The sequence below is a fragment of the Mauremys reevesii genome, linkage group 4 (assembly GCF_016161935.1).
Source record: "Mauremys reevesii isolate NIE-2019 linkage group 4, ASM1616193v1, whole genome shotgun sequence".
Classification (NCBI taxonomy): Eukaryota; Metazoa; Chordata; order Testudines; family Geoemydidae; genus Mauremys; species Mauremys reevesii.
Window position 1 is genome coordinate 100,706,714 of NC_052626.1, and position 12,663 is coordinate 100,719,376.

General features: G+C 40.9%; 1 protein-coding gene across 2 annotated transcripts in view; it reads right to left on the reverse strand.

The window, feature by feature from the left end:
- RRAS2 (RAS related 2) overlaps positions 1 to 12,663 on the reverse strand; it is a 78,782-nt gene that overhangs the window by 19,513 nt on the left and 46,606 nt on the right. For both annotated transcript variants that reach the window (XM_039538251.1, XM_039538252.1), the window contains exons 2-3: positions 1,185 to 1,272; positions 187 to 289 (exon numbers count right to left, since the gene is read on the reverse strand). In XM_039538251.1, coding sequence (XP_039394185.1) covers positions 187 to 289; positions 1,185 to 1,272 — 191 coding nt within the window. The remainder of the gene's footprint in view (positions 1 to 186; positions 290 to 1,184; positions 1,273 to 12,663) is intronic.

Sequence of the window (12,663 nt, forward strand, 5' to 3'; positions counted from 1 at the left end):
TATTACCCCAACTCCCTCTAACACAATTTGAGGGAATATTAGCTAGCCACTTAAAACCAGGAAGCAATGGCATCAGTTTGTGTCTGCAACAAGGATCACGTGGTTATTCTAGTAGAAACTGACTTAGCAAACAGAACGTTATCAGATGGAGTACTGGCACCTGGTCTCAGTTGATTTCAGGCTTACCTTCCTCTATCAGTGACTGAGAAGACAAGGAGAAAGCCCTCCCCAGTCCTCATATACTGTTCTCGCATAGCTCCAAATTCTTCTTGTCCTGCTGTATCCAGAACTGAACAGAAGTAGAAAAACTAGTTACTATACTTCATGTTCCTAGTTTGTGAAACTTTTCCTCCTGAAATAGTTGGAGCACAGCAGCTTCTTTTTTAAAAGGGATGTTATTTTATAAACGATGACCTTCCCCAGCATATGGAAAATGACTTATCTGTAGTTTTTCTTCCAATGAAGATATATTGCAAGATTCTTACTCCTGGAACTTAGCAAGATGCTGGAGGAACTCCTAACTCAAGGTTTTTTGACTCTTCAGGGCAGTGACCCAGTCATAAGCATTAAGTCTGGCACGAACCAGGCCTGAAGAAACACTGGTCTCCCTTTGACCAGTTCATGCCAGGCAAAAATAGCTATTGTGCATACCTAGATGGGAGTCTTACATTGATTGTTAAAAAAAGGGGTCTCACTGGAATATTTGGAGGGCAGCATTTATACTTTGCACGGGTGGCAAACATGACAGCCATTAAATTGTATCCCAGAACCACTGCTCAGAAGAGTTAAGGAAGTTCTGGTAGTCTTGTACTCAGAAAATAAGGCCCAAGAATAAGGCTCCTAATGCAGAGGATCTCTAGAGAATAGAAGCTGCAGATGCTCAGCATCTCTAAAAACAGAGAAGCTATTTATTTAGTTGCAGACACATTATTTACATTAGGCATTTAGGCTTAGTGTCACTTTAAAGAAAGTTTTAAGTTTGATTAGCTCTTTGATAGTCAATGAATATGCAATTAAGACTAGAGTACAAGTTTTTAATCAGGTAGTCATGAAAGCATCATAAATCAAAATACATAGCACAATACAATTTCAGCCAGTACCATCCTCTTAAAATTCAAGTTCAAACAAACAGTTACAGACTATTTAAATATCAATATTTAATTATGCTTTAAAAAAACACTTACTGTCCAAACGTGCTGCTTTCTCATCTATCACACACTGTTTGGTGTAGGAGTCTTCAATTGTCGGATCATAATCCGTGACAAAGTATGACTGCAGAAAAACAGAATTTATGTATGTGCACAAGACACATACATACAATACAAATATTTAACTTACTGCATTAAACAGTGTAGTCTATCAAACTGTTTTCTGTAGAGTTATTTTCTGCACTCAAAAAATGATATAAACTCAGACGTATTTCATCCAAATTAGACTAGCCAATACATCTAAAACGGTTAAGTATCATTTGGCAATCTCTGGTAATGGTTTGATATGGATGTGGGCAAACAGCATATCAGAGGGAACATTTGTTATGAATCATGGATACATGTTGTCATTAATGTGATAATACATATTAACCCCCATTCTTTTGGGGAGGACATTTATAACTAACCTAAATATTCACTGGAGGAATTAGCACTTACACTATTACTCTTATCTCAGTCAAATCACATGAGTTTTAGCTGGTTTTCTAGATAAATATTCCAAAATTATATAAGTATTTTAGACAGTTTCATTGCCCCTTCAGACAACACATCAGTGCTTTTATAGTTTTGCTATGCCAGTCCTACACCACCATTGTTGAAGTTTAAAAATAAACTCTGCACCATTTTTGGAATTTAAAAAGTCAATTGGCTGTTGGTGCTTGTCCACTGATGCACAAGCACCTATTTGAGTATGCAAATCAATTCTATTTAAGTGAAAAGTAAATTCTCTAAGCACTTCATAGCCTCTTTTACTTGCCACCTAGAAGCTGAATGAACCTGTAGATTACACAAAAGTCATTTAGAACAAAAATGGGGAATAGTCCTTTGTTTACTTCTAGATTCACAGCCACCACAGGCAGCATCCTTTTCTTTTAACCCCATAATTCAAACAAAACTAAATCTAAAAGTATATTATTAGAACAAGCCCTCCAAATATAGCTTTGTCAGCATGAAAGCTACAAGTATTTCGCTTATACATCAGCATAAGAATGTTGTAGTTAAAATGCAAACCATCTAAAAGCCTGGACAGTCAGTTTTACACAACCCATACGGCCTTGGCTACACTTGAGAGTTACAGCGCTGTAACTCACTCCCTGTCCACACTGGCAAGGCACATACAGCGCTGTATCTCCCTGCTATAGCTCTGCTTGTACTCCACCTCGAGGAGAGGAATAAAGAGAATCGCGCTGCAGTGCCAGTATAAACAGGGAATAATCTTAGTACGCTGTAACTGACCTCCAGAAGCTTCCCATAATCCTTTTAAGTAAAGATTACTCTTTGTTTTGTTGTAATGCCTCTCTTTATTTTGTTGTGAACTCTGGGCTCCCAAGCTGCTTATCAAAAAAACAAACACAGCTAGTGTTTGCTGTGAATGAGCAGAGGCAGGCAGGGTACTCCCTTTGGAAGGCCCACAGCTACTGTTTGCTTGAAGAGAGGGGGAGGGAAGGGGTTTGAAGAGAGAAGCAGCACGGCGTGGGGGGAGGGAGGGAGGAGTCTGTTTGTTTTCAACGAGTGAGAGGGGTGGGGGAGGGAGTCGGAACTTGCAAGGCAGCTGCTGACACAGTGTCAGCTCCAAAAATCCACTCTCTCTCTCTCTCCCCCCCACTCCCTGTCACACTCCACCCCACACCCCTCTTTTGAAAAGCACGTTGCAGCCACTTGAACGCTGGGATAGCTGCCCATAATGCACTGCTCCCAATGCCGCTGCAGATGCTGCTAATGTGGCCACAACAGTGCGCTGGTAGCTGTCAGTGTGGCCAGACTGCAGCGCTTTCCCTTCTCAGCTGTACGAAGACAGGTTTAACGCCCAGCACTGTACAGCTGCAAGTGTAGCCATACCCTAACTTTCTCCACATCATCACAGAATCTGCAACATCTACATTGCAAAAAACCTGGCAGTGCGAGACTGTGTCAATTGACCTGGACTCTATGGGGCTAAACCAAAGCAGTGTCAATGTTTCCACTCTGGTCAAAACCTAAGCTCTGAAACCTGCTTAGGGGGGAGGGTCTGAAGTAAGGGCTATGGGGCTAGGCCCATTTCCCTTGCTAGACAATTCAAGAGAGGAATGAGCCATTTATTTGTGTGTGTGTGTCTGTCTGTCTTGCTGACAGAAGTAAGCCCAGCCATCCCATGTGGTTATAGGGAATACTAAAAGGAGGAGAAGAGAAGACATATTAAGCACTAGTTACTGATACCTGTAATTCTGACAGAGATCACAGAATCTGCAAAAACAAAGCAGATTGTACCATGGAAGGACAGCTACTAAAAGAAAGCCATTAAAATTGTTTTGACTTGGCATCTAACCAACCAATTATAACAGAAACCAGAATTTCACTTGCAGTTTAACTGTTTTGAGTGTGTTGTATATTCTAGTCCAATTGTCATCCCACATTCACATAAATCCCTAAAGAATATAATTTTCCTTTGCAGTAGTAACAGTAAAGCCATTCTTTCCATTCTTCTGAAGCTCCAATTCAAGGCAGACTCAGTGTTGCTAAGCAATCATGGCCACTTCCTCAGTTTACAGTACTCCCCGCTGTTCTAAAGTATAAAAGCAATGTTATCATGGTCCCTAGAGAAAGTCAGATATATTTAATTTGCAACTACTGCTACAATTGTCTGATGCTTTATCACAAGAGTAAGGAAATCAAAAACATACAAGAAAATCATTTTAACTACCCAGAGATCAGCATATGCATTGTAATTTGATCACTTTTCACTGTAGATATCTATATTTCAGTGGATAGTTTCCACCGCAGTTCTGTCACCTCCACATTCTGAACAGGGGCAATAAAGTAATTCCAAGTGGAATTGCCTCCTAACGAGTACAATAAAACTATTGAATCCCCTTCCACATGCATCTCTCTCTTTTTAATTCCTTAAATTTAAGGAAGCTATCCAATTCAAATTCATTCCGCTCTACTTTAAGGTCCCAGCTAGTTTTGCCTCCCTGTCGTCTTCTCATTTCTTCCCAATCCTTTCACATTACTTTAGTTTCTCTCCTGTTTTCACTTTGTTCCTTTTGTAATGCTGTTCTATACAATTCAAGTATCAGAGGGGTAGCCATGTTGGTCTGGATCTGTAAAAGCAGCAAAGAATCCTGTTAGTCTATAAGGTGCCACAGGATTCTTTGCTGCTTATACAATTCAAGCCATCTCCAATAAGCACCTTTGTTCTCTCCTCATGGAGAAATATTCAAAAGCACCTTCATCACTTGAGACAGAGGGTACGTCCATACTACCCGCCCGGGTCGGCGGGTAGTGATCGACTTCTCGGAGTTCGATATATCGCGTCTCATCTAGACGCGATATATCGAACTCCGAACACGCTCCCGTCGACTCTGGAACTCCACCACCGCGAACGGCAGTGGCGGAGTCGACGGGGGAGCCGCGGACTTCGATCCCGCGCCGTCAGGACGGGTAAGTAGTTCGAACTAAGGTAGTTCGAGTTCAGCTACGCTATTCGCGTAGCTGAACTTGCGTACCTTAGTTCGAAACCCCCCCCTAGTGTAGACCAGGCCTAAGTCTATCAAAAGTCTATGGAACTTAAGGCACTTGGTCTGGAATAAAATTTTCCATTCATCCAACAATAAATCATCCCTTCTTTCTTCCTCCTCCACCAAATCTCATCACCCTTCCATTCCTGAACTATTGGGCTGTGTCTAGATTTCACAACCTAAAATAATGCACCCTCTTCAGGGCAGGGAAAACTTACTAAACTTGGAATGACAAATTATGTTTAAGTTGTATGTACATTGCTCAACGGACATTTCCAAAACTTTACAATACACATCTCCCACAATCACTCACAAGTTTCTAGCTCCATCTCCTCTCATCCTTCTGCTCTGGATATTAGCAATGTCCTCCCGTGGACAAAGCATCAAGCCATGTCACTACTAGTGGCTCATGAACATACAGAAAAAATCATATTGGCACATCCAAATAATTCAGCTCTTATATAATCAATTATGAGCAGCTGTAAAAAAAGGATATTCATTTAAGGAGGTTAAATAGAGGGGTAATATGGAAACAGACTGCCAGATTCAAAATGCATGAAGAGTTTACTGTGTTCATTTCCTTGTTGATCTGCCAAAAGACTTCAGATCAGATTGTTACCCTGTACTTGGCTATGTCCCTCAGAAGGTGCAACTACATCATGCTGTGTAATGGTATTATGTCCATATTGGACTTAGCTACAATGGTAAAAATGAGTGACCTATGCAAGATTTACATACACCCATAAAAGAGACAGCTAACATTAACCAGCTACAACTCCATTTTATAATACAGTACTTAGAATTATTTATCAGCATTCCTGTATGCTCCACTTATAGTTTTCAGAGTAGCAGCCGTGTTAGTCTGTATCCGCAAAAAGAACAGGAGTACTTGTGGCACTTTAAAGACTAACAAATTTATTTCAGCATGAGTTTTCGTGGGCTACAGCTCACTTCTTTGGATGCATAGAATATGCATCTATGCATCCGAAGAAGTGAGCTGTAGCTCACAAAAGCTCATGCTGAAATAAATTTGTTAGTCTCTAAGGTGCCACAAGTACTCCTGTTCTCTTTCCACTTATAGTTGTGGTTGCCCACGCTTTTTCATTTGAGGGAGTCATTTTCAACACATGCAAACAATTTTCGGAGAGTCAAATTTTGGTGGACTTTTAAGGAGACGGCAAAAGGTACATCTGACACAAACGCAGCCTCCTTCCAAAATTTTTAGTCCCTGACCAGAATCCTGGAGTTGCAAGAGCTGGTCAACGAAATGGTGGTAAGAATTTTTACCACAGGCAAACTGATGCTCATTCCCCCTAACCTCAGTTTTAACTGAGAATTTTAAAATAAGTCAAGTCTCAGGCAGATGCCCGGCAAGGAAAATTTCAGCCATAATTATTAAAGGTTTGACAGAACTACAAGCCAATTGAAAACTGGGTCTTATGACATTGCCATTAGGCAACCTTAACTGTAGGCACTACCTTCAGCTCCACCTATAATTACAGCATTTTAGTATGTCACCACCTGTATTCACCACTATACAATCTCTTTTGTATATTTGGAGTAGTTTCTACCCCCAAAGTCAACTGACTCAGTTACCGGTAAGATAAATGTTGGATCATATGCTGAACAAGTACGTACTAGTTTCTTTAGAAACCAGCAGCCTAGCAAAAGCATCTTGTGCAATATATTAGTATCAAGCCACTTGTGAAGTGTTATTTGCCATGTGTCTGATTATATGCACTTTGAGTTCCTTTGAAACTAACGGATCAGTATACAGCTAAATACATTCTGTACCTGCTAAACTACTTAGTAAAGTCATGAATATTAGTTGTCATTAACACAACACTGATTAGCACACAACCAACCAGAGCTCTTCCCCCCCCCCCCCCCAAAAAAAAGCTATACAATCTCTCAGGTCTAAGCTGTTTGTCAAATTAAGCAAAAAGTATGTTATATCCTGCCTGCACAAATGAAACAAAAATTTCAAACAAAGTAACAGATTCATCATAGTTTCAAAACAGAAAGTTGCAACATAATTATATCAAAAGTCTACAAGAATAGAAAGATTTGGTATTTTTACTTTGCATACATTAAAATGTTCCTAGTTTTGAGCACTTTCATGGATGTCAAGATATTTAGAGCCTTCGACAGAAACATCCCCTATATAATCAAGTCTGCCACATCTATAGTTTCCATACCACAAATTCATGCAAGGCCACCAAAACTGTCTCAGCTTTGTACTTTGCAAAAGCCAGGCAAGTTTTCAGAAGTGGGTATTCAATTTTAGGACTATGACAGTGAGAAAAGCCTAGCTGGACAACATACTGGGAAATAAGTTTTAAGAGAAAAGAAAAAAGGGGAAAGATATAAAAAAAACCCAAATATTTTTAGATGCAACTTTTCTATGTGAATAAATCAAATTAAATTACTGGCTTGTCATTTAGTCAAATACAATAATATAAAAATGAACACCTCCAACATATCAGTGTAATTTAAAGCCAATATTACAATTTATATCCATAAAGCAGGGTAAAAGAGGAAATATTCTAGTGAGTTAAATAGAAAAGAAAAATGAGTCAAATCAGAGTCAAGTCTGAAAAGAGCTTCCAAGAGAGTTTCTAAAGACAGAAAAGATTCATATTTAGAGGATTTGGTATTATAAGTATTTTCTTCCCTCTTACAGGAGAGTCTTTTTCCCCCATACACAGCTCAAAAACTATCAGAGTTTATAGTGAACATTATACCATTAGATGCCTGTCAAATTCTGAAACAAAGGCTTGACATTTGAGTGGAAGCTCACAATTCAAGTCAGCATCTTAAATAACATACTGTTCAGTACTGAGCTCAAAGAAATAAAAGCACATGCAAATACTAGGTTAGCTTACCTGTAAATTGGGATATCTCCAAACTATGTTTTGTCTAGATTATGGAAGTTTGCACATGTATAGCTATATCAATATCGTTTAATAGCGTACATTTCCCTAATCTAGGCACAGCCTTACTTTCCCTTACTTAAGAGGCACTCTTTTTAGCAGTAAAATTTAAAATAGGAGCTGCTAAAAGATGCATCACAGCACTAACAACATATTAGCAAGCCTGGTTCACAAGTTTCTGAACTGAATTATTTTGAGAACTTGAAAGCAGATAGGATAGGTGGTTGGGCAAAATGGCTCTCCTCAGATTAGTTACTTAAGTAACCAAAGTCTTCTCCCTCTTGCTCTATCTTCACATTTGAGTTTACGGAATCTCTGTAGGAATCTGAAGCATGGTGTGATGTCAAGACTGACGTTTATAGTAAAAGAATGTGATCCATCATAAAGCAGAAGTACTAAGGAATACAACAGTACAAGGCAGCAGCATCTTTGAAGTAGAGAACATAAGAAGCCAATGTTAAAGCAGTAGCTAAGGAATTTTTACAAAAGCAGATCCAGTATAGGAGGCATTAATCCTGAAATAAAGTTCTCCTCACTCCTCTCTCAGATAAGGAAAGAGTAAAGAAATCACCACTGTTGAGCTACAGAGTAAGGAAAGCATTTTGGAGGTGAAGGAAATATACTGTATAAACAATCAGTCTCAGCACGTTTGCTGAATGTTTTGGAAGAAGGCAGCGTGGGCTTGGGGGAGGTAATCTCCAACTCAGAACTGTACCTGGAAGAGATCAAAGTCTCAGGCCTTGTCTACATCTAAAACTTAGGTCGGCTAGCTACATCATTCAGGGCTGTGAAAAATTTCTACACCTTATGCAACGTAGTTAGGTTGACCTAATCGTCACTATAGGTGCAGCTAGGTCAATGGAAGAACTCTTCTGTCAACCTAGTTACCGACTCTCAGAGAGGTGGATTACCTACACTGATGGAAAAAACCTTTGTTGACATAGGAAGCATTTACACTATAGCAATATAGCTGCAGCCCTGTAGCTGTGACACTATAGTGCAGACATACCCTTAGATTTTCTTTGCCTTCATTACAAAAAACCTCACTATCTTTGTTAATGTCTCAGCGTTGAATAGTCAATGTTCTATGCTCCAGGAGATAGTTGAAAAGGGATAAAAGATTTCTTCACTTCACACCTTAAGACTTCTTTAGTGCAGAAACTGCACAAAGCAATAGGAAAATGAATGCAAAGAGGTTACAACCCTCCACTGAGAAAAAGTAGCTTAGAGAGACTTTCAAATTAAAGAAAAAACAGGTAACTTAAGCAACCCATTTCTTTTATTCTTTTTTACTCGCTATTCAGGTTGCTAAAGGTTTTCTTTCATTGCAACCCCTCATCTCTATCTTACAGTTAAGTACAGTAATGTATTTATGATAAATATGTTCCAAGGCAACAAGCTACTGGATAACTTCAGTGTAAAAACCAGCAGAATGAGAAAGGTGAGTTGAGAAGAAGGAAGCCCTTATTAATAATACTATATTAGACAAAGCTAGAGGAAGAGCAAATTGCTTTGTGTGGAAACACTGTTCAAGTCTCAGTAGGAGATTCTATATAAATCAATTTTTCTTTACGATTCTTCAGTACAGAAGCCTATAATGGATATGCAGTAAACGCTCACATTTTCTGGTGTTAGAGAAAAGTGAAAGGAACTGCCACTTCGATGTATTACTTAGGGCTTGGCTACACTTACAAATTTGCAGCGCTGCAGCAGGGTGTGAAAACACACCCTCTGCAGCGCTGCAAATTGAGGCGCTACAAAGCGCCAGTGTAGTCAAAGCCCCAGCGCTGGGAGCTGCGCTCCCAGCGCTGTCCGTTATTCCCCTCAGGGAGGTGGAGTACAGACAGCGCTGGAAGAGTTTTCTCCCAGCGCTGGCGCTTTGACTGCACTTAGCGCTTCAAAGCGCTTCAAAGCGCTGCCGCGGCAGCGCTTTGAAGTTTAAGTGTAGCCATAGCCTCAGTGTTAAAGACAAAGCAGTTGAATCTGTGACTGTTTTGCACAAAACTCAGGCCAGCCTATACTCCAATTCAGTTGCTAAAAAAAGCATACCAACAGCTACCTTCACAAAGGCAATTTTAGATTTCAGTCAGGAAAAAAAGGAGGCCACCATAAATGGTTAACTAGAATGAAGCTATTACAATTTAAAAGCAAGAACCCTAGGTAAGTTCAAAATATAACTAAAGGCCAAGAGTATGGTTTACAATAGTTACAGAAAATTAGAACCAGTAATTATTTAATAGCTCTTCTGTTCTTAACTATTTCCAGAACTAAAATTAATTCAGGACTACCAATGTGCTATTCAAGCTTTTATTGATGCAACAGAACCAATTTTACAGCTCTTTAACACCACCTCGCCTATCCCTCTAGTCTTCCATTGTTCACTTGGAGCTTGTAAAGAAATATGAAAGAATACAAGCTACTGAAGAAACCACAAATTGCCCCTGCATAAACTCAGTTAACATTATTGAAAACCCTCTCCAACATGTGGAAATAGGAACAAAAATGTATGGGAGATTCTGAATTTATGAACCAGAGAAGCAGATATATCACACAATAGGTTTTTTTCTGCACTCTGAGGCCCCACCAATATGGAATCTCACAAGCCATAAGTTCTATCTAACGAATAAAAAGGTGGCATTCAGGGACTACTGAATTTTAGTTGAAAGAGGAATTATTTCAGGGAAGTTTTATAGCCTGTGTTATGCACAAGACTAGATCACAGTGGTACCTTCTGGTCTTAGAAACTAAGAATCTGGCAATTACAGATACAAAAAGGAAAGGTAATAGTAGGCAGCTCTCAGGTCCCATGTAAGGTGACAATATTCTCTCAGCTCTTTATTCAAGATACATCTGTGAACCAAACTGGAGGAAACTCAAAAGAATTGTGAGCTCATTCATTTCAGGGATGCAATGCAGAACAAAGTCACCAGCCAGATCTAAGGTGGTTTGCTTCTGCTCTTTTTGCTTTACAGAGACCTTGAGTGCCTTTTCAGCATCTAGGAACTGCCACAAACTCGTTCTCACAAGATATTTTGGGGGAGAGGATTTGACAACATCCTCTGGTTTAATGGTATCAAGACATCATACAAAACTTTATAAAGTGCTTTTTATTCGTGAAAAGGGCTGATGGAGAAGAGCACAAGAGCCTGTGACCCAGGGAGCCCTTGTGCCAACTGGCAGAGGGCACAGGGATGTACTGTGTTTTATAGGGATCCAGTGGGTCAGATGTATACATAAAATAGTTCACTAAAGGGTGGCATGTGAAGTATCTACCGAGAATCAGAAGTCCACAGGTCATCATAATCACTGCAAAATGCATGTTCAGATAATATTAAGGAGTTTTGTCTGTACTGAAAATTATGTTCTTTAGGCAGATAACCAGGTGATGACATGTCTTGGACAGGTTTGTTTCAGGCAGGAGATAACAGATGCTTGTCTGTGTCTCTCGCAGTGTATGCCTATTTGTATACTGAGCCAGATGCTGATTAAGAGATTGTGAAATCTACAAAAAAGAGTATACAGGGAAAAACCACCACCAGAGGACATTTTGTTTACAAATAAAGACAAAACTGTTCTGCTATATCTGGAAGTGAAAACAGACACCTGGGATCATTTACTGAGGAGGCAAGCTAACAGTGTGACTTGTCATGAATGGAGGGGTCACAGTCAAGCCTGGCTGTAAAATGATGGAAGGACTTCGGGTAAGCACTGCTCTATAGACAGGAAAGTATCTAGTTATGTAAATCTTGGTTCTAGAATGTATCTTACGTTTTTATTTTATTACTGACCATTTGTTTGAAATACTTCTATAGCCTGTCACTTGAATCTGTTAAACTTTCTCTTGTTTTCACTATAAAAGGTAGCTAAGTGCTGTGTGTCAAAAATGGAGCAGTGAACTGGTAAGCTGGGGTGTACTGCTTCTTTGGAACCACCGAATCTGTGAATTCTGCAAATGTCCAGTGGAGTAGGGGCTGGATACTCCAGGGAGATTCTTGGAGGTTGGAGTGTGCCCACTGCTAGAGAGAAAGAGTGCGCGCACAGAACCTGCCCAGGCCCAGAAAGAAGTGCTTATGTTGTGCATGCCCATGGAGTCGGGGAGCTGGCCCCTGGCAGGTACAGACAGTGTGAGGAAGCCTTAAGGGCAAATGGTAGCGAGGCACAATGCTGGGTATCACCAAGAAGCACCACAATGCCAACTCCCATCCCCTTCCCTGAAAGGCAACAGCCACTAAAATCCTCCTCCTCTAAGCACACTATCAAGAAGGGGTAAATTTACCAAAATAGGCAATACCACTATAAGAACTTAACTGGGATAACCACAGCCATACTAGGGGCTGCAAAGATTTAACAGACATTGGTTTCTGAGCACATCTTATTAAAATTGGTACAAAACCATGCGGACGAGACCTTAGACCCTCCCTCCCACCACCACTGCACCTTACGTGAATAGGCATTGGCCAGAACAGCTCTTTCCAGCTATACTACTCAGAAGTGCTGCACCTCAACTTGAGGGAGGTCAGTGGCTGAGAGAATGATTAATCTCAGCACTCTTCAGAATGGGGAAAGTCACGTGTTGGAGGATAGAAATAACATTGACCTTGGAAACCAACAGCTAGTATAACAGCAGATCATAAGCTCCCCTTTACCAGGGCCAGCTCCAGACCCTAGCGCGCCAAGCGCGCACTTGGGGCGGCGTGCCACGGGAGGGCGGCAGGCGGCTCCGGTGGACCTCCCGCAGGTGTGCCTGCGGAGGGTCCGTTGGTCCTGCGGCTTCGGTGGAGCATCCGCAGGCGTGCCTGCGGGAGGTCCACCAGAGCCACGGGACCAGCGGACCCTCTGCAGGCACGCCTGCGGGAGGTCTACCGGAGCCGCGGGACCGGCGACCACCAGAGCGCCCCCCGCAGCGTGCCGCCCTGCTTGGGGCGGCGCAATTCCTAGAGCCGCCCCTGCCCTTTACCGTATTATTTTGAGTGGTCACCAGCCATTTTAAGTAATTAGCAACTGGTTGCAAACAAGTCAAATCAA